General features: G+C 49.8%; 2 protein-coding genes across 2 annotated transcripts in view; one reads left to right on the top strand and one right to left on the bottom strand.

Moving 5' to 3' along the window:
• NT5DC4 (5'-nucleotidase domain containing 4) overlaps window positions 1-3,216 on the top strand; it is a 42,613-nt gene extending 39,397 nt beyond the window's left edge. The window contains exon 18 of the mRNA XM_083753301.1: window positions 1,975-3,216. Coding sequence (XP_083609427.1) covers window positions 1,975-2,022 — 48 coding nt within the window. The 3' untranslated portion in view covers window positions 2,023-3,216. The remainder of the gene's footprint in view (window positions 1-1,974) is intronic.
• CKAP2L (cytoskeleton associated protein 2 like) lies at window positions 3,168-20,527 on the bottom strand. The gene is made up of 9 exons (XM_083753255.1): window positions 20,163-20,527; window positions 19,902-19,980; window positions 17,175-17,232; window positions 12,811-13,890; window positions 8,308-8,511; window positions 7,292-7,447; window positions 6,321-6,381; window positions 3,712-3,823; window positions 3,168-3,554 (listed from the first exon to the last, which is right to left on the bottom strand). The coding sequence occupies exons 1-9, from the start codon at window positions 20,254-20,256 to the stop codon at window positions 3,275-3,277; spliced, it is 2,124 nt and encodes a 707-aa protein (XP_083609381.1). The 5' UTR covers window positions 20,257-20,527; the 3' UTR covers window positions 3,168-3,274.
• Between the last annotated feature and the right edge of the window lie 58 nt (window positions 20,528-20,585).

Here is a 20,585-nt window from a genome sequence, read left to right as displayed (position 1 = left end):
CTGCAACCCTGGCATTATGTGCACCATGCTCTAACCAACTGAGCCATTGTGAAAGGATGGAACAGAGAGATCAGGACCTCTTGGACATCTGAGTGCCAGCACCCAAATACAATGAACACTCTGGGATCCTATGTCCACATCCCATGCAGCTTCTTCAACGGGATGGCACTGTTGAAATCCTCACTTGGCCGTGAAGCTCACGGGGTGATCTTGGGACAGTCATTGCCTCTTAGCCTAGCCTACCTCACAGGGTTGTTGTTGAAGATAACATGGGAGAACTGTGCCACCTTTTTGAGCCCCTTGCAAGAAAAGGTAAAGGCAAAGGGACCCCTGACCATTAGGTCCAGTCGTGGCCGAGTCTGGGGTTGCGGCACTCATCTCGCTTTACTGGCTTCCAGGTCATGTGGCCAGCATGACTAAGCCGCTTCTGGCGAACCAGAGCAGCTCACGGAAACGCCGTTTACCTTCCCGCCGGAGCGGTTCCTATTTATCGACTTGCACTTTGATGTGCTTTCGAACTGCTAGGTTGGCAGGAGCAGGGAGCGAGCAACGGGAGCTCACACGTGTCATGGGGATTTGAACTGCCGACTTTTTGATCGGCGAATCCTAGGCTCACTGGTTTAACCCACAGCACCACATAAATGCAAGAGATAGCCAGCTCCCCTCCGCCTGTCCCAACAGAGGCAGTGAAAGGAGGGCAGTGGTGGTCCCCACCCTCTGCTGCTAGCAAGGGAAGGATGGGGGAAGAGCCAGGGCAGAGAGCGCCCATCTGAGGAATGGGTGACCTTGGCACGATGAGCTGCTGGGGTGGAGCATGGGTGCCCCTGCAGTAGAGTGTGCAAGGCACCCACCCAAAAACCGAGGGAGATGGGCAGGCATGTCTTCTGCCCGCTAGAGAAAACACACAACAGGTCACTAGCTTTTAGATAATTCCACCCACCCAATATAGACTTATTTCAATTTGCTTGTTGCTGTGAATTACATTTAGAGGGCTGCATAGCCTTGAAAGGTGTTTCACAAATACCTACCTAAACAAAGAGGAGCAAAGGACCTAAGAAAACCAATTCTGAGCTCATAGAATTGGGTTCTAGTGCAAGGGTCATCCAGACCAACCCCCCAGGAAATACTTATTTTCAGCTGGGGGGGGGGCAGTCCCTGCATTCGGCTGCCATGTTGCTATTCACATTTTTCCTCCTTGCTCTTCTGTGTGCCTTACCGACCTTCCTAAATGGCTTCGGCCCAGTATACCCGAAGAAGCGTCTCTGTCCCCATCATTCTGCCCGGACGCTGAGGGCCTTCTGGTGGTTCCCTCCCTGCGAGAAGTGATGCTACAGGGGACCAGGCAGAGGGCCTTCTTGGTGGTGGCGCCCGCCCTGTGGAATGCCCTCCCGTCAGATGTCAAGGAAATAAACAACTACAGTGGTACCTCGGGTTAAGAACTTAATTCGTTCCAGAGGTCCGTTCTTAACCTGAAACTGTTCTTAACCTAAGGTATCACTTTAGCTAATGGGGCCTCCTGCTACCACCGGAGCACTATTTCTGTTCTCATCCTGAAGCAAAGTTCTTAACCCGAGGTACTATTTCTGGGTTAGTGGAGTCTGTAACCTGAAGCATCTGTAACTTGAAGCGTATGTAACCCGAGGTACCACTGTATCTGACTTTTAGAAGACACCTGAAGGCAGCCCTGATTGGGGAAGTTTTTAATGTTTGATTCTATTTTTAATATTCTGTTGGGAGCCGCCCAGAGTGGCTGGGGAAGCACAGCCAGATAGGTATCAATAAATTATTAATTATTATTATTATTAGTAGTAGTATTATTATCCTCCCCCCACTGCCTCAGGGTTACACTTCATGCAACTGGATTTGAGTCCAGGAAAGAAACTGCTTAAGCGTTTAGCAAGCAACACTTTAACTGCTGCAAAAGAGCAGCTTTGGGGCCTCTCTGAATGCTGTACCAATTTCTCTGTCCTGTAGAAGCTGTACAGCACTTCCCAGGAAGACACCGACGATGAGCACGACTGAGCCAGACCCCAACGGAGGATGCGGAAGGAAAATCTTGAGTGGAACGAATGCCTTAAGCTGCTAAGGGAGGGGTGGGGGGAGGAGAGGTCCGCCCCAGACCCTTCCCTGTGATGCTCCTGATTCCAAAGAGAGGCAAAGGACCCCACGGCTGCTTTCCAAAGTGGGAGCTTTCTGGGGAGCAGCCCCAGCTGAGCTCCTTATGTCTGCTGGCTTCCCACCTCCCCAAAGGATTGTGGCCCCTGCAGTTGTGGGGCCAAGGATTTAAGGGAGAAATCCAGCGTGCTGGAGGGAAGCCCCTTCCCTCAAGGCTCCAGCCACTAGGCTGTCCTGCTCTTCCAAAGACTCAAGAAGTCCTGGGAAGAAATCGGGAGATGCTTACGGCAAAGGAGAGGCTCTCTGGTGGGGTTGGAGAAAACCCAAGCCCCTCTTCTGCCTGGGCACTGAGGGAGGTCAATGCAGTTGCCACAAATGTAAGGGGCTGTGGCTCTGTGTTTTGACAGGAACAGCTGTGGCCTCGACGCTGAGCACTGGCAACCTAGACAAGCCCCTCAGCTGTCCCTTGAGCACAAGGACCTCCTAAAGGAAGAGAATGTCCGAGGGAGAAGAGGGGCAGCATTTGGGGGCACGGTGGCCGCCCACTGAGGATGGGCTTGCAACGGAGTGGATTTGAGTGTCTTTCAGAGAAGCCAGAAGCAGCCCCATAAAGGAGTTCAGAAACAGCCCCATGCCAGGTCCAAGGGGAGCCCGGAGACCCCCTTTGCCACAATGCCCTCTCTTGCGAAAAACGCGGAAGAGCTAACAATCCACTTGCAGCTCCCAGAAAATCCACACAAATGCCACCACCGAGGGGCTTCCCGTTCACGGCCACCTGGCAGCCAAGACTTGGACTTCGTTGGGGGTCTAGGGTGAGGCCCGGCGGTGCCAAGCCCAGGACGCCAGGCCCCCACCCCACTCTGAAATACCCATTCCACAACCAGGATAAGGGGAGGACCTTTCTCTGCCTGTGCCCACAAAATGGCAGGCAGAGGCTCCCCGTCCCCCAATTCCTTTTGCTCAGAGAGAAATCCAGCTGGGAGAGATGAGGGACCCCCCCCCAAAAAAAATCTTGGCGCTTCCTAAAGCCACCCGTGTTGTCAAAAAGGTTGTTTTCTTTTTCTTTTTAATCATTTCAAGAATAAAGATACATATATATATATATTCTGAAAAGGGTCCCATGCTATGACCCCCACATTTCCAGTCCGCTGATGCAGCTCTAACAGAAAAGGGCCCTGTGTAGGGGTGGGTCTGGGGAGGCTGGCGCTGAGGTCCGTGGCAGAAAGCCCTCCACCTCCACCGTCTCTGGCAAAGCTTCGTTCTTGCGGAAGATGAAGCGACAGCCGTCCTCCGCATCCATGATTTCGTCCAGGCAGGACACGACGGGGTCGTGGTCCCTCAGCATCTGTGGGTAGCGAGCAGACGCCTGCTCGATCCGCAGGGACCGCCGCACGGGGGTCAAGAGCTTCAGGCTTGGCCTCGCACTCGGCTCCTTGGCTCTGGAAAGGGACAGAGGGCGTGGAATCACAGAGCCCCCCCAGAACCCCCCCAGTTGCCCCGGCCTGCTCTGCCATCTCGTCCTTCCTTTCCTGGTTGCCTCACCTCAGAAAGGATAGGGTAAAGTTGAAAAAGACAGAGCTAAGGCCCACCCCGTACCTGGGCAGCGATGCCACTTGAAGCTTGATTGCCGAAAGAGGCTGGCAAGCCGGTCTTTGCCCGCTGCTCTGCGCCTGCTCCTTGCCGGGAAGTCGGAGTTCAGCAGGGGTTGCTGTTGGGGGAGAAGAGAGTGAGAGAAGCCATTGAACGAGAGGCAGTGGCTGAAGAGGAACAGCCCTGCGCTGGGCCTGCAGAAGACCGTCCTGCTTCCAGGGGCAGGCAGTCGCCCAGAGAGCCCATTGCCACAGTTGGCAACCGACAGCAAGTGGGGCATCTTTCTTTCAAGCTGGCTCCAGAGGGTCCTGCCCATAGCTGTCAAGCGTCCCTTATTTGGTGGGACAGTCCCTTATCCCAGCGCCATGTCCCTTAAATTTCCTGGGTTTCAAAGGAAGCAGCTCCTCTCCTTCCTTCCCTCCCTCCCTGCCGGCCAGGGAGGAGGGAGGCTCCAACTGTGTTGCTTGGCTGCGTTGCTCATCCAATAAGGAGTCGAAGAACGACTGGGGGGGGTGGAGCTTGCATGCCTTGTGCCGATCAAATTGGCCGCGTTGCCTGGGGACTCGCCTTTGCTCAGCGCTTCCCAGCGGAGAGGTGACGGTGGTTTTCCTTGCTGCATCCCCTTTGCCGGGTTGCTGCACTGTGGGAACCACCGCTTGAGGCTTCGTTTGGCTGATGGCTGGGCTTTCTGCCTTTGGCTCGGAGGGGCTCAGAAGTTGAACATACCTGTGCCCGGAAAATCCCTTATTTTGGCTGCTGGTCCTATTTTCGAGGCTGCTGGTCCCTTATTTTCAAATCTGTAAGTTGACAGCTATGGTCTTGCCCTGCTGCCTACCCAGCCATGCTGCCAGGGAGGCAACTCCAGCGCTTTCAGGCCCAACAAGATTCAAACGGTGCTGAGATTCTCCAGCGTTAGCCCTCCCTGCCCGCCCTCATCCGTCCAGGTCCAAAGCTCTCTCCCTGCAGGGCTGCATTAGGACATGCAGAGCGAGCTACGGTGCATTAAGACACAAGAGTAACAAAATATAAACTGAATGTAGACCTATAAATGCAGAAATTGCAATCGGGTAAAAAGAAACACGCACACAGCCTTCTCGATGTGCAATGCTTGAAAAACTCTGAAGAACAGGGAGCCGCCTCTGCTGAAGGAAAGCAGGGCATGAATCAAACAGTCCATGGCCACTTTGGGGATCGAGGACGGGGTCACGAGATCCACTGTGTTGGATTTGGAGGTGCACGGTTCCTTGCAACCTGGGACACCTTCAGGGAATGGCCCTGAGCTCTAAGGAAGCTTTGGCAAGAAGCAAAGGAACATCGCTCCCTCGCAGGAAGGTTTTGAAACAAGGGGGCCAGAAAATGGAAGCTTTGACTGGCACCCAGGAATCCTTAGCCCAATCCCATCTGGAAAAACCAGGAGCATTGCCTGCAGAACTGACAGAGGCTTTGGGCATTGCCTGCAAAAGGCCGCCTGCGTATATTCCCAGATGCAGAGATACAGTGGTACCTCGCAGGACGAAATTAATTCGTTCTGCGAGTTTTTTCGTCTTGCGAAGCACGGATTTTGGAAAAGCTTCAAAAACCACCAAAGTCTTCAAAAAGCTCAAAAAAGGCTACCACACCGCGTGCTATGAGTTGCTCCTCAAAGTCAAGTTGCAACTGTACCCCCTGAATGCACGGTTTTAAGAAAAAGGAAACAAACTTGCAAGACAAAGGAAACAAACTTGCAAGACGTTTTCGTCTTGCGAAGCAAGCCCATAGGGAAATTCGTCTTGCGAAGCAAAAAACGAAAAACTCTTTCGTCTTGCGAGTTTTTCGTCTTACGAGGCATTCGTCTTGCGAGGTACCACTGTACAACATTAACTTTCAGTGAGGAAACTGAAAAATCATTTTGTTTACAATTCCTTTGCTAGGCACTGGCCTTAAACCACCAGTAAGGTATTCTACAAGGGGAGGGGGGAGGCGGGGTAGGGGAGAGAGAAGCTGCACTCTCTTCACTCTTTCGTGTGTGTTTGGGGGGGGGGCAGGGGCAGAGTTTGGCTGGCAGGCCCAAAGCCCAGACCAGCCAGTGATGATGGCTATGCTCTGCCCTCCACAATTGGAGGCAGCAGTGTTTCTGAATCTCAGCAGCTGGAAAACACAGGAGGGGAGAGGGCTCTTGGGCTCGGATCCTGTATACCTGAAGGAGCGTCTCCACCCCCATCGTTCTGCCCGGAAACTGAGATCCAGTGCTGAGGGCCTTCTGGCGGTTCCCTCATTGCGAGAAGTGAGGTTACAGGGAACCAGACAGAGGGCCTTCTCGGTGGTGGCGCCCTCCCTGTGGAACGCCCTCACTTCAGATGTGAAGGAAGTAAGCAGCTATCTTCTCTTTAAAAGACACCTGAAGGCAGCCCTGTTTAGGGAAGTTTTTAATATTTAATGCTGTATTGTTTTTAACACTCAATTGGGAGCCGCCCAGAGTGGCTGGGGAAACTCAGACAGATGGGCGGGGTATAAATAAATTATCATCATCATCATTATAATATTATCCTGCTTGCGGGTTCCCAAAGGCATCTGGCTGGCCCCTGTGAGAACAGGATCCTGGACCAGATGGGCCCTTGGCCTGATCCATTGCTTACCCCAGGCTTGACTGGAACGCTTCAGAGTGTCAACAAGGGCATCTCTCAACTCTCGTAGCGGCTGGAATGAGAACAAAAAGGCCACAACTGAGCGACCAGAGCAGGCCTCAGAGTGCTGCCTGCAGGATTTCACAGAATCATAGAGTTGGAAGGGCCCCCCAGGAGTCATGTAGTCCAACCCCCTGCAATGCACGGATCCCAGCTAAAGAATCCTCGACAGCCGCTAAAAAAATATCCAATGAAGGCAAGTCCACCACCTTTCCAGGGAGCAGGTTTCATGCACAAACATCCTTTTGCTGCAGCTGTTTGGGGGGCAGGGGGAGAGACACACATGGGGGGGGCACAGAGCTGGCGGCCCCTGCAAGGGCGATTACACAGGACTGGCTGCTTAACAGCTCCACCCCAGGACGGATGGTCCTTTATAGCAGAGGTGGGGGGACCACAGCCAGTTGCAACCCCCTCCCCTGCTTGTGGGCACACAGGTCTTCCAGCAGCCCCCAGAGAATCATAGAATTGTAGGGACTCCCAAGGCTCATCTAGGAAAGCCCAGCCCCCATGATCTGATGAGAACAAGAGCCCACAGCAAGAAATGGCTCCTTACTGGGGGTGCGCCCCACGTTCTGGGGGCACCTCTTGTGCAAATCCCAGTCAAGCAGATGCTTCGAGCATTCTCAGTGCAGGTCGGATGGGCAAAGGGAGCCCGCTTTGGGGTTCAGGAAGCTCAAGCCCAGACGGTTAGGGAGGCAGGAGGCTGGCGTAGGGCTCCGCCTTTGCCTGGGAGCCCTGCACCTTCCCACACCTCTTGGCATGTCCTTGCAAGGGGAAAAACTCCTTTGGGCTTCCGTGGCTCTGACTTGATTTTGAACCCTGGCCTCCCAGGTCCTGGGCTGCCACTCTAACCACTACACCACACTGCCTCTCTGCCGCAGACACAGCGGACGAGAGGCCAAGAGTGAGGGGATTCCACCCACCACAGCTCCAGCGCAAGCAGCAGCACGGTACAGCCCAGCTGCATCTAACGGGCCTTGGCGGGCCAGCAGCTTCGCCTTGCAGGCCCAGAACTGTGCAAACTTCTCTGCCTCTGGGATGCGGGACAGCATGGCCAGGAGCTCTTCCGAAGGAACCCCCTGGAGGGAAACAGAAAGGAGTCAGAAGGATGAGAGACATTTTGGGCTCGCTCTGTAGGCAGACTGTTTCCACTGGGCAGTGCTAGCCCAACCTTAAGGGTGCGTTTGTGCAAAATCGGTTTTTGTTTTACTTTTGCCCCGGTGTTTGAGGATAGAACCAGCAGATGGCAAAGCCGCTGGCACTGAAGACAGAAAACTGAGTGGGCATTCCTGTACCTCCAGACATTACAGAGCCTGCCAAGAAAATGAGGCATAAAAAACCCAGTCCCTCTTGACCCTGGAGACGTATATTTTAGGACCCTCCTTATTTCTGTAATTTTGAGTTCTTTTAAATTGCTTTTTGTTTTGTTTTCAGTTTAATTTTGTGTTTTAATTGTTACCTGCCCCTTGAACCTTAGGTCACCCAACCTCCCTTTAAAAACCTCCAACGAAGGAGTCAACCACTTTCCAATGTGGTCTGTTCCACTGTCAAACAGCTCTAATAATAATAAATGCACATGGGTCCTGCGTTTTGACTTCCCCATAGAAAATGGGCTTGAACTCGCTGCCCGTCAGGCCTGACATTCTCTGCTTTGGTCTGCAAAGGGTCAGGGAGTTCCACAGGCTTAATGCAGACCCCCCCCCATATAAATGATTTAGGGAACTTTCCCTTTGATGTTGGACAACGGGCATTTCTGAAAACGTCTCTGTTTCAACTGACTCTTGGACTGCCCAGTTTGTTTCTTGAGCGGAAAGAAAAATGAGTATTTATTGATGGGTGGCGCTTATCAGTCTAACCAACCAGGCCTGCACTTTCTGCCCCATCGAAGGATGAAGTTCGTGGGCAACTTTTCTGACTAGATGGAAGACCCAAAGCTCACCTCATCTGCCAGCTTCATGCAGTCTGCCAAGGTGCTGGCGATTTGCTGTGCCACCTTTTGCCGCTCCATCTCTTCCTCCATGCAGTCCCAGAAGGAGCGGTCCAGGGCCTCCTTCTCCTTGGGCGGGGGCCGCCTTTTAACGGGGAAGGTCATCGGGGGCCGCTTGTATCGTTTCCCTTTGGATGCCAACCACTCCTCTAGCTGCTTCCTAAGGGAGAGCAAGGAGAGGTCAGTTGACGTCAGAACCAAAGACCGGCCAGCCGGATCAGCCGCGACTTTCATTTCACTTTTAATTTGTCTACCGCATTTCTATATTGCTACAAACGAGGCGGTTTGCAAGCTGAGGGAGCAACAAGACAGACAGCAGAGATCACACACCTAATCACAATCTGACCCAATACAAAAATGCCAGAACAACATATCTAATGAAGACATATTCAATAAGGCATTAAAATATAACAGTACAGTGGTACCTCGGGTTCAGTACTTAATTCGTTCCGGAGGTCCGTTCTTAACCTGAAACTGTTCTTAACCTGAAGCACCACTTTAGCTAATGGGGCTTCCCACTGCAGCTGCGTGATTTCTGTTCTCATCCTGAAGCAAAGTTCTTAACCTGAAGCACTATTTCTGGGTTAGTGGAGTCTGTAACCTGAAGCGTATGTAACCTGAGGTACCACTGTAAACAGTAAACTTTCATGCCAGCACATAATAATTAAATGGTTCACACTTAACAGTAAAGAACTGCAAATCTATAATCAGTAAAAACGTCAGCAGTTTACAATGCATAAAATACCACAAAACATACCAAACCACGTAAAAGGATCAAATTGAGAAACAAGGACACACAAATTATGAATTGTTTTATATAAAAAATGATCCCTTCTCTCTTCCCAGCGGCATCTTCTGTTCTTAAAGTCATGGTCTGGGAAAGACTCCTAGAGCTGAAGGGTGGGGTCAGGCAGGTGGTGTCAGCATCGCCCTTGAGCCAGTGCCACCAACTGGACTCATCCACTTCATTTTTTTTAAAAAAGATTTTTATTAAGATTTCAACAAATTTATAATAACAAACAAGACAAAATAACACAACAAACAGTAAACGATAAAAAACACAAACACCAAACAAAAATATATAAGTTCAACTCTTAATTTCATATAACTTACTTTCCTGACTTCCTCACATCTCCCTTATCTGTATTCAAATTTCCAATTTAGTTTAAGCAAATTCTTCCTCTATTTTGACTAATTTTAATATTTCTTAATTTCTTTTAAATTAACCATTCCCACTGCTGTCCACTTATCTTCTAGTCCCCCATCATTTGATTAATTTAACTACGTTTCTTTACTTGTTACTCATAAAACATCTTTGCACATTCCTTTCAGCTTTGTCACTAATGCCACATTGTCTCACTATCCTGCATCACTTTAACATTCAAATAATTTACAATGTTTTTGCAGATAATCTTTAAATTTCTTCCATTCTTCTTCTGTTTGTTCTTCTCCCATGTCTCGGATTCTGCCAGTCATTTCTGCCAATTCCATATAGTCTATCAATTGCATCTGTCATTCTTCCAAGGTGGGCAAATCTTGTGTCTTCCTGGACTCATCCACTTCAGCCCCGACTGGGCTAGGCGAGCTGGGTAGCACTTCCAGAGACCACCTTCTCCACAGGTACAGGTCAAAGTGCTGTGGACTCACAGCTTAGAGTTGTGAGCACCGGATTCACTTCCACAAGAAGACAGTCGTCACACAGCAGAGTCTAGCAGAGTATATAAATGACTCGGAGAGCAGCTCTGTAGAATACCTTCTTTATTCTGTCTACAACTAAAAAGGTAAAGGTAAAGGTACCCCTGCCCATACGGGCCAGTCTTGACAGACTCTGGGGTTGTGTGCCCATCTCACTCAAGAGGCCAGCGCTGTCCGGAGACACTTCCGGGTCACGTGGCCAGCGTGACATCGCTGCTCTGGCGAGCCAGAGCTGCACACGGAAACGCCGTTTACCTTCCCGCTGGTAAGCGGCCCCTATTTATCTACTTGCACCCGGAGGTGCTTTCGAACTGCTAGGTTGGCAGGCGCTGGGACCGAGCAGCGGGAGCGCACCCCGCCGCAGGGATTCGAACCGCCGACCTTTCGATCGGCAAGTCCTAGGCGCTGAGGCTTTAACCCACAGCGCCACCTGCGTCCCTAACTGTCTACAACTACTATACAACTATATACAGAGCTTAATGGGTTCTCTAAGCATAAAGAATGCTACACTACACTGAGTGTCTGCAGCTGCTCTTAGCAGCAACCTTATCTCTAGACACGATCTATAACACTCAGTCTCTCTCTCTCCCCGACACACTGACTGACTGACTGACTTGGTGCTGGAGTAGAGTAAGTAGAGAGCAGAACACGCCTCCTCCTCTCTGGAGAGTCAGCAGAGATCATCAGGAGATTCTTGGATATGGGAGGGGTGAAATCTCCTCAGGTGGGAAAAGGCCTCTCCTCCTCCATGAATTTGTCTAATCCTCTTTCAAAGCCGTCTGAGTTGTGTGGCTCTCACTGCCTATCTTGACGCATCTCCCAGGCTACAGTGAGAAGCTTGGTCTTGATCAGAGCCTCTGTGGGCAATAGGGTGGCCCAGGACAGGGGTGAGGAAAGGGGGCCAGTCCACTGTCCCTCTGACCTTGTGGGGGGCCGGACTATATTTTGAAGGGGGGGGGAATTCCTATGCCCCACAAATAACCCAGAGATGCATTTTCAATCAAAGCACACATTCTACTCATGTAAAAACATGCTGATTCCTGGACCGTCTGTGGGCCAGATTTAGAAGGCGATTGAGCCGGATCCAGCCTCCTGGGCCTTAGTTTGCCTACCCATGGCCAAGAACAGGGGTCAGCAATCTTTTTCAGCAGGGGGCCGGTCCACTGTCCCTCAGACTATGTGGTGAGCCGGACTCTATTTTGAAAAATAATAATGAACGAATTCCTATGCCCCACAAACAACCCAGAGATGCGTTTTAAATAAAAGGACACATTCTACTCATGTAAAAACCACCAGTTCCTGGACCGTCCGCGGGCCGGATTTAGAAGGCAATTGGGCCGGATCTGGCCCCCGGGCCTTAGTTTGCCTACCCATGGCCAAGGAGGTCTAATTAATAATTAGAAGCCAGAGCAAAATTGGGGTCATCTATGACCCCCTGCAGGTCTATCACTTTTCTTCTTCCTTGTCCATCTTTTGTTTGGAGCTGCTTTCTGCATGCCTTCAGTATTCATAGAATTGCAGAGCTGGAGGGGACACAAAGGGCCATCTAGCCTGACCCGCTGCAATGCAGGAATCACGGCTCATCATTCCCAAGAGGGTGGCTCCTCATGCACACAAAGTAACACATGGGCATGATGTCCCCTGTCAAGTGTGGAAGGTCTATTTGCAAGCAGATTCATTCACAAGGAGGCACTTTAGGGCACCTTTTCCGAACTGTAATCTTGAATCTCCTATCAGTCCATCAGCAGAACCTGGTGGAGATACTGAACACCTCAGCTGAATAAAGATCTAGGAGTTCCTCTGCACATTACAACACACAGGTGTATGAGGGATTGAGGCAGCAGTTTGGCCATGCGCTGGCCCACCCTTAAGGGACACGCCTAGACCCCATTCCCCACATAGGAAAGACAGACAGATGGAACAAGATAGTGGCATCAGTCCAGTCCTATGGAACTCTCTGCTACTAGAGATTCAGCGGGCAACCTCTGTGCCAAACCTTAAATGCCTGCCTGTGCAGACAATTAAGGATACATCATCCCACAATGGTTAATCGATGTGTGTTCTAAACTTCTTTATACAGTTGTACCTTGGAAATTGACACAGAATCTGTTCCGGAAGTCTGTTCGACTTCCAAAACCAAATCGCGACTTCTGATTGGCTGCAGGAACTTCCTGCAGCCAATCGGAAGCCGCGGAAGCCCCGTCAGATGTTCGGGTTCTGAAATAACGTTTGCAAGCCGGAACAATCACATCCGGGTTTGCGGCGTTCGGGAACCGAAACATCCAAGTTCCAGGGCCTTTGGGATCCAAGGTACGACTGTATAGTTTTATGGCAAGGTTTTATGCATTTATTGCTGTAAGCTGCTCTGATGTTTTTCTTTTTCCTTCCTCCTCCTGTGATGAGGCTGCATTTTAATATTTTAATGTTTCAATATTTTAATGTTGTATTTTAATCTTGTTTTTAAGTTGTATTCATTCGACTTGTTTTTATTATTGCTTGTTAGCCGCCCTGAGCCCGGCCTTGGCTGGGTAGGGCGGGGTATAAATAAAAATTATTATTATTTATTTTTATAAACGAATAATTGAAGTAGGTGCAAGAGCCACACAGGCACCTACTTCTCTGATCTGTTGTGAACAAGAGCGCAAACATTCCAGGGGCAAACCCAAGAAGGGGCACTTTATCAGCCCAGACCCCCACAATGCACCTTTGCTAGTCGCTGCTCAGAGCAGCCTCAGCCCAGATGGAATGAGTGAATGCAACTTGCCTCCGATCCCGAGTGCCTGGGGTCTTGGGCTCTTGGCCTGTCTCCCTCGCCGGCTGCTTTTCTCCGGGTGCGCCTCTCCCGCGTCCTCCAGAGCCCTGCTCCGAGGCTCCATGCCTGGATTTTGGCTCGGGAGTCCTGGGCGCTTGCTTGAACTTCTTGCCGCCCGGCTCCCTCCCTGCTGGGCTTCTGTTCTGCTTGGCGCCACCAGGCGCCGCTGAACGACATCTCTCCGGAGTGGCCTTCCGTTTCCTCTGCAAAGCCCCGTGGCGCCCGGGCAGCGGTCTCTCCTGCAGAGCACCAGCCTGCGGCCTGGACCGACCCCTCTGAAGAATGCCCAGGGATGAGGATGACGCTGTTCCTTCCCTCCCAGCCAGAGACCCTCCAGGGACAGGCGGACCAGCGGCCTGTGGAATCACCACAGGCCGCTTTATTAATCTGGGATTTTGGCTTCGGACTCCTGGCCTAGAAACAGCTGAGGGCCGTCCACGGGGTGGTGAAGTCCGCACCACTGAGATGCTGTTGACTTGCCTCTGAGGACCCCCTAAGGGTGCTCTGGGCTTAACCTGTGCCGCAGCAGCCCTGTGGTTTTTCGAAAGGGTGCCGTTCCCCACAGCTTGCTTGCCGTTCTTCACGGGCGGTTTGGATCCAGTTTGGGATTTAGCTTGGAGGCTGAAGTGAGACGTCTCTCTCTTCCGAGGCTGCCCAACAAGCTTCAGCCCAGAATTCTCTTTATCTTGCTCTGCCTTGCTGGAGTCCGAAAGGACGTTTGACGTCCCGGATGTCGTGGCCAATTCCTGCTTTCCAAGTTCTCTCATCCCGCCTAAGCGATATCCAGCAGATGAGCTCCCGCTGACCAGCTTCTCAGGGTGTTTTCTAGCAGGGGGCTTTGAGGGGAGAGGAAGTACGGGCCCCCGCTTCCTTGGAAGTTGTGTAGGTGCATTGTTTGGCTCCCGATGCACAAGAGCCCTGGAAGGCTTATCTGGAAGGACTTTGATAGCAGGTCCCAGCCCCTTTGCCTCCCTGGTCAATGCACTTTTGGCTGCGCTTGGGGCAACGGTTTTCTGGGATCCGACAGTCTGGAAATGGAGAAAATAATTTTTTGAAATTATTTGAGAAACTCTTTAAATCAATTTTTCACCAAATAGAGCTTTCAGGACATTTTATGTAAAACAGAATTAGAAAAAATAGTAAAATCCTTTGAACAAACAAAAATATTCAATTGCCTTTAGTGCCTTTGTTCCCATCCTGTGGAACTCTCTGCCACTAGATTCAGCACCTGCTGAAAAGCATTCTATTCCATCAGACCTATGCAGGCAACTAAGAACGAATTCTTCCACAATGGTTAACTGATGTCCGATTTTAACTTGGTTATGCTTTAATTGTTTTTATTGCTGCAAAGCACACACAGAGTATACCGTGGTACCTCGGTTCTCGAAAGTCTCCGTTGTCGAACGTTTCGGAACCCAAACACCGAAAACCCAGAAGTAAACGCTTCCGTTCTTGAATGCACCTCAGAAGTCAAACGGCTTCTGCTCTGTGTTTTTCAGTTTTCTTAATTGCATTTGCAGCCATCCCTTTGCATCTCAGTTTTTGAACGTTTTGGAATTCGAACGGTCTTCCAGAATGGATTACGTTCGAGAACCAAGGTACCACTGTATATATTTATGATTTAGCAGTATACATCTATTTTTATAGAGAAATAAAAATAATAATAGCATGGAGACCTTGGACAATTTCATCTGATGCTCTGCAAGTACCTCTTAATCTGGTCCTGTGAACCCAGCAAATTAGGCAGCCTTTCCTGCCACTATTCAGATCTCAACTTAGCTTGAAAAGTGCCATGTCTGTTCAGTTATTTTGAAGGAGTTTTAAAATATATATATATAACGAGCCCTATGGACAGATTTGCTTTAACAGAACATTGTGATATACTCAAGGGATAACTTAATGCCCACGCAATCATCGCATGAGGACAATTTTAGTGAGAAATCTTAGAGAAATACCTTTAAGCTGAGTAAGTCAATGTATAGAAAGACAGGAGCATTTGGGAAGAGAGTTTTTAGATAGCAGAGAAAAGGGGGGGAGGGAAGGAAGGATGAGAAATATTGCACTTTCACATAAAAACAACAGTGAATCTGACATGTTACTTGTTTGAATTTGGGGAAACTAAAAGCATCTGCCTGTTGTCTTTGTCCATGGAGTTTTCTTGGCAGGGATACTGGAGTGGCTTGCCGGTATAGTTAAAGCTCTGGTTTTCCCAGTAGTGATGTATGGAAGAGAGAGCTGGACCATAAAGAAGGCTGATCACCGAAAAATTGATGCTTTTGAATTATGGCGCTGGAGGCGACTCTTGAGAGTCCCATGGACTGCAAGAAGATCAAACCTATCCATTCTGAAGGAAACAGCCCTGAGGGCTAACTGGAAGGACAGATCCTGAAGCTGAGGCTCCAGTACTTTGGCCACCTCATGAGAAGAGAAGACTCCCTGGAAAAGACCCTGATGTTGGGAAAGATGGAGGGCACAAGGAGAAGGGGACGACAGAGGAAGAGATGGTGGGACAGTGTTCTCGAAGCCACAAACATGAGTTTGACTAAACTGCGGGAGGCAGTGGAAGACAGGAGTGCCTGGCGTGCTCTGGTCCATGGGTTCACGAAGAGTCGGACACAACTAAATGACTAAACAACAACAACAACAGTAGCATGTGCAGAGTGCCTTGCAGAAAACATGGTCTGAAAATGCGTTAAGTGCATGAGATATTTGGGGGAGGCTTTTTTCCACCCCACCACCCTCACAGGCATGATTCAGGATGTGGGAGAGGGCCATTGGAACTCCCTCCCTAATGACCCTAGACTACCTCCCTCCTTGCTTTCCTTCTGCCAGAAGGTGAAGACTGTTTTATTCTGACAGGCCTGTAGGACCTGACTGGTTTGTTTTTTTTTTTTAAAAAAGAAAGAGCTTTAAATAGGGTTGTGCTGTTTTTATTACACTATCTGTATTTTAATAGAATTAAAATACAGTGGTACCACGGGATGTGAACGGGATCTGTCCAGAGCCCCGTTCGCATCCTGAATAGAATGTGTGTGATGTCATTTTGAGCGTCTGCGCATGCGCAAGCGGTGAAACCCGGAAGTAACGCACTTTGTTACTTCTGGGTTGCCGCGGAGCGCAACCTGAAAGCGCTCGACCTGAAGCACATTCAACCTGAGGTATGACTGTAATATAAAGAACAGATCCAGTTGAATTTACCTACTTTTAAACTTTTAAAAAAAATATTTTTAGCATCCTGTGTTGTTTCAATTTGTGCAAGCCACCTTGAGTGCCATTCTGGGGAAACAGTGCGATTTAAATAAATATAGTGATAATTCAGTAACTGTCACCAAATTTGTACGGCTCCAGAGGAGAGAAAGAATGAGGATGGCACTCTATATATTTGTCAGAACCGGAGACCAGAGGATGCCTCTCTTCTTCCTGTGACAGGAGGTTTGAACAGCAAGGTTTTCCTCCAACACAAGTTGCCACCTTCTGAGTGGCCTTGGGTTCCACTGCCAAGAGAGCTTGCCAGCTCACACCAGCTATTGTGAGGAAAAGAGAGATTATCCTGGTAAAAGGGGCAGGATCTAAATCCCAAGGGTGGCCCCCAGAAGGATCCAGAGTCTCAGACACTCTTCATGCCATTGGTCAGAATATACATTTATTATTCATTTATTGCACGTACATTCCACTCTTTCCTCCAAGGAGCTCAAAGTGGGACTGGCAGAATCCGAGACCAGGGAAGAGAGACAGCGGAAGAAGATTGGAAGAAATTTAAGGACTATCTTAGGAAATATTGCAAAATTAATGAATGTTAGAATGATGTTGGTTTAGAAATTAAGTGGTTTTCAGCTGTAATGATTAAGTAAAAAGAAGAGAAAGGTTAAAAATTAAATGAAAATTAAGGGAGAGGATTTGTTGAATTAATAATTAGAAATTGGAATACAGAAAGGGGAGGTATGAGGAGGTCGGGGAAGTAAGTCATAAGAAAATAAGGGAACGAAACTTTATTTGTTTTTAAATAGTTTTTAGTTTTGTATTTTGTCTTTTTTATATCTGTTATTTTCTGTGTTGGTGTTTTGTTTTTTTCCCTTCTGTATAACTTTTAAAACTTCAATAAATATCTTAAAAACAACAACACACAAAGTGGTGTACATGGTTCTCCTTCAATTAACCTGAGAGGCAGTGGCCGCCCTGGGTCACCCAGGGAGCTTGATGGACAACTGATTTGAACCCCAGTCTCCTGGATCCCAGTCCAGCAATCTAACCACTACACCACTCTGGCTCTCTAGATCACAATACAGAGGCTCACTGGATCTTGTCTACTTACAGGTTGTGCTTTGGAGTGAGCTGGATTCTTCTGCCTGCTGTTGTCCTTCAAGCAGGGTCTGTGCAGCATAAGGAAAAGTTTGAAAATAATTTACTTTCTTAAAAAAATTCCCCCCCGTTTTACAATTTAAAGGACTCATTTTTGCATTCTTAACATATCAATGACTTCCCTTCTTCTCTTTCCATGGTTCATTTTACATATAATAAATCCCTGCATATTTTACAAAAATTATGCCAGTCAGTATTCCATTATTACATCCATCAAAACTTATTTACACTGTTGAATTTATCTTAATGCTGCCAGTGTTTTCAGCTGTACACAGTTATTTTCCACATATTCAATAAACGTTTTCCAATCTTCTCTAAACATATGTTCTTCTGGTTCTCTTATTTATATGTTAAGTCTGCAAGCTGCACATATTCTGTCAACTTAAGTTTCCATTCTTCTTGGGTTGGGACCTCACTTGCTTTCCATTTTGGGGCTAACAAAACACAGGCCGCCATAAATATTTATTACATAAATAACCTTTTCTGAAACCTGGGAATTTCAGTCTGAATTCTCCCCAACAGAAAGGACTTTGGTTTTTGGGGGAAAGTAAACAATTTTCCAATTCATCATGGATCATTTCCCAATACTCTTTTACCCTTTTACACCACATACGGACGAACGTTCCCTCTATCTTCCCTCTACAGTGGTACCTCAGGTTAAGTACTTAATTCGTTCCGGAGGTCCGTTCTTAACCTGAAACTGTTCTTAACCTGAAGCACCACTTTAGCTAATGGGGCCTTCCGCTGCCGCCGCGCCACAGGAGCCCGATTTCTGTTCTTATCCTGAAGCAAAGTTCTTAACCTGAAGCACTATTTCTGAGTTAGCGGAGTCTGTAACCTGAAGCGTATGTAACCCGAGGTTCCACTGTACTTTCAAGGGATAAAAAATGTGACCAATATTGCAATTCATGCACACACAGGAGAGCTCAGTTGTCTAAAGTGTGGCGATAATGCCAAGGCTACAGGTTCAATCCTCGTGTGAGACAGTTGTAAACCCCTGCATTGTGGGGGGTGTGTGGGGGGCAAGATGACCCACAGATTCCCTTCCATCTCTATGATACTATGGATCTGCAGTCCCACCAAATCCCATACAATTTACACCTGAAGAATCTTGCACAGGATCAGACCGCAGAAGTGCGCATTTATTTCTCAGCCTAACAGGATAAAAACAGGGAGGAAGAAAACTTATATAAAGGTAAAGGTAAATGGACCCCTGACGATTAGGTCTAGTCGTGACCGACTCTGGGGTTGTGGTGCTCATCTCGCTTTATTGGCCGAGGGAGCCGACGCACAGCTTCCGGGTCATGTGGCCAGCAGGACTAAGCCACTTCTGGCGAACCAGAGCAGCGCACGGAAACGCCATTTACCTTCCCGCCAGAGTGGTACCTATTTATCTACTTGCACTTTGAGGTGCTTTTGAACTGCTTGGTGGGCAGCAGCTGGGACTGAGCAACAGGAGCTTATTCCGTTGCGAGGATTCGAACCGCCAACCTTCTGATCGGCAAGCCCTAGGCTCTGTGGTTTAGACCACAGTGCCACCTGCGTCCCAAAAACTTATGTATACCACCTTGAACTCCTTGGAGAGAAAGGTAGGATATAAATGCAACAAATGAATGAGGGTTGTGAGCCCAGGATGAAGCCCACCCCTCTTCTCACGCCAGCAGGCCTTCACCATCCTCAAGGGGTCCTGGTCTGTTTCTGGGGTCAACCCCAGGGGCTGAATTGGGTGTGGCTGGTGCAGTGCCCAAAGGACAGAGTGGCATTGAAAGGCTGTTTGGTTGCAAGGGAGAAGAATGAGAATCTTTGACAGAAGCCTGCACCCCACTTCCAGCTGGCACATTGAGGCAGGCAGGGGTTCCCAGCCCCTTCAGAGCTCCTTCTTCCTCCAACTGCCACCTCAGGCTGCCTCAGCCAAGAGGAAGCAGGAGCATAGCTGTCAACCTTCCCTTTTTTGAGTGAAATTCTCTTATTCCAGTGCTGTTTCCCACTGCTGTTTCGGATTGTTAGATATCCCATAGACAGTTCCCAGGACAGGTGAGGCTGCTGATCCCTTATCTTCGAGACTGTTGGTCCCTTATTTTCAAATCTGAAAGTTGACAGCTATTAGCAGGAGGTTCTCTTATTGCACTAGGTTTACAGGAGGGCCTGATCCAGGGAGCAACTCTTTGGGTTAAACTGTGCCACCTTGGTGCCTGCATTCTGAGTTTTCCTCTTCCCTCCTTGTCCCTTTCCCCTTGCATGCCATGCGATGATGATGATTGATTATAAGGTAGAAGAGGGACTTTCTTGTTTCGATGCTATGTAAGCAACTCCAAAAGGGTGGCGCTGTGGGTTAAACCACAGAGCCTAGGACTTGCTGATCAGAAGGTCGGCGGTTCGAATCCCCGCGACGGGGTGAGCTCCCGTTGCTCGGTCCCTGCTCCTGCCAACCTAGCAGTTCGAAAGCACGTCAAAGTGCAAGTAGATAAATAGGTACCGCTCTGGCGGGAAGGTAAACGGCGTTTCCGTGCGCTGCTCTGGTTCGCCAGAAGCGGCTTAGTCATGCTGGCTGCATGACCCGGAAGCTGTACGCCGGCTCCCTCAGCCAATAAAGTGAGATGAGCGCCGCAACCCCAGAGTCGGCCATGACTGGACATAACAGTCAGGGGTCCCTTTACCTTTAAGCAAAGCAAAGACTCACTTGGTGCTGGCCGGTCTCAGCTTTCCTTTGGCAGCTAAATATTCTTGCAGCTTCTGCCGCCGCTCCTCCACTGCTGCTGCTGCAGGAAAGAGAGAGAAAAGTCCTCAGAGGGTCGCAGTCAAAGGGGCGCCCCTAATCCCCTCGCCCCAGCCCCTCTGGAGAGTCAGCAGAGAAGTCCCCCCAAACGACCTTTCCTCCTGGACCCCCTTCCCCGTTCGCGCCTGCACTCTGCACATGCTCCGGAGACCCCTGCACCCTCACCGATCTCCTCTCTCCTTCCTCCTCCGCGCCGCAGCCCCGGCCCTCCCGAGCTCCGAGGCGCCTCCATGACAGCCAGCTGCGGCGGCGGCGGCATCGCCTTAGGGCGGCCGCTTCCCGCAGCTCCCGTTCAAAGGGACCAATAGGATGCGAGGGGCGGGGAGGAGCCTATCCAATTGGTCGGGGAGAGCGGAGTGGGCGGAGTCGGCGATGTTCTTTCAGAAAGGGAAAGGCCACTCCCCTGGCCGCGCCCCTCGCGCCGTAGCCACGCCCAGGGCCAACTCCCTCTTGCCACGCCCCCTTCTCAGCTCGCCTGCCGAAGTTTTCCCACGTGCAAAAAGCCCCGCCTCGGTGGTGGAGGCGGGGCTGCGCAGGGCTCCCCAGCCCCACTTTTTAAAGGGTGTCCAGCCCCTCCCAGGCCCCCGC

This window comes from Podarcis gaigeae, assembly GCF_964106915.1.
Source record: "Podarcis gaigeae genome assembly, chromosome: 8".
NCBI classification, from domain to species: Eukaryota; Metazoa; Chordata; class Lepidosauria; order Squamata; family Lacertidae; genus Podarcis; species Podarcis gaigeae.
The sequence above is the reverse complement of the archived record's forward strand: the minus strand, read 5'-3'. Positions and strand labels throughout refer to the sequence as shown.

Bases quoted from the DNA above. Each gene is read 5' to 3' on its own strand.
- CKAP2L (XM_083753255.1), bottom strand. From the start codon at position 20,256: ATGCCGCCGCCGCCGCAGCTGGCTGTCATGGAGGCGCCTCGGAGCTCG. The intron at 8,512-12,810 runs GTTGCATTCACT...TCCCTTAGGAAG, and splicing joins GCACTCGGGATCGGAGGCAA to CAGCTAGAGGAGTGGTTGGC. The intron at 3,824-6,320 runs GTAAGCAATGGA...CTCCCCCAACAG, and splicing joins GCGTTCCAGTCAAGCCTGGG to CAACCCCTGCTGAACTCCGA.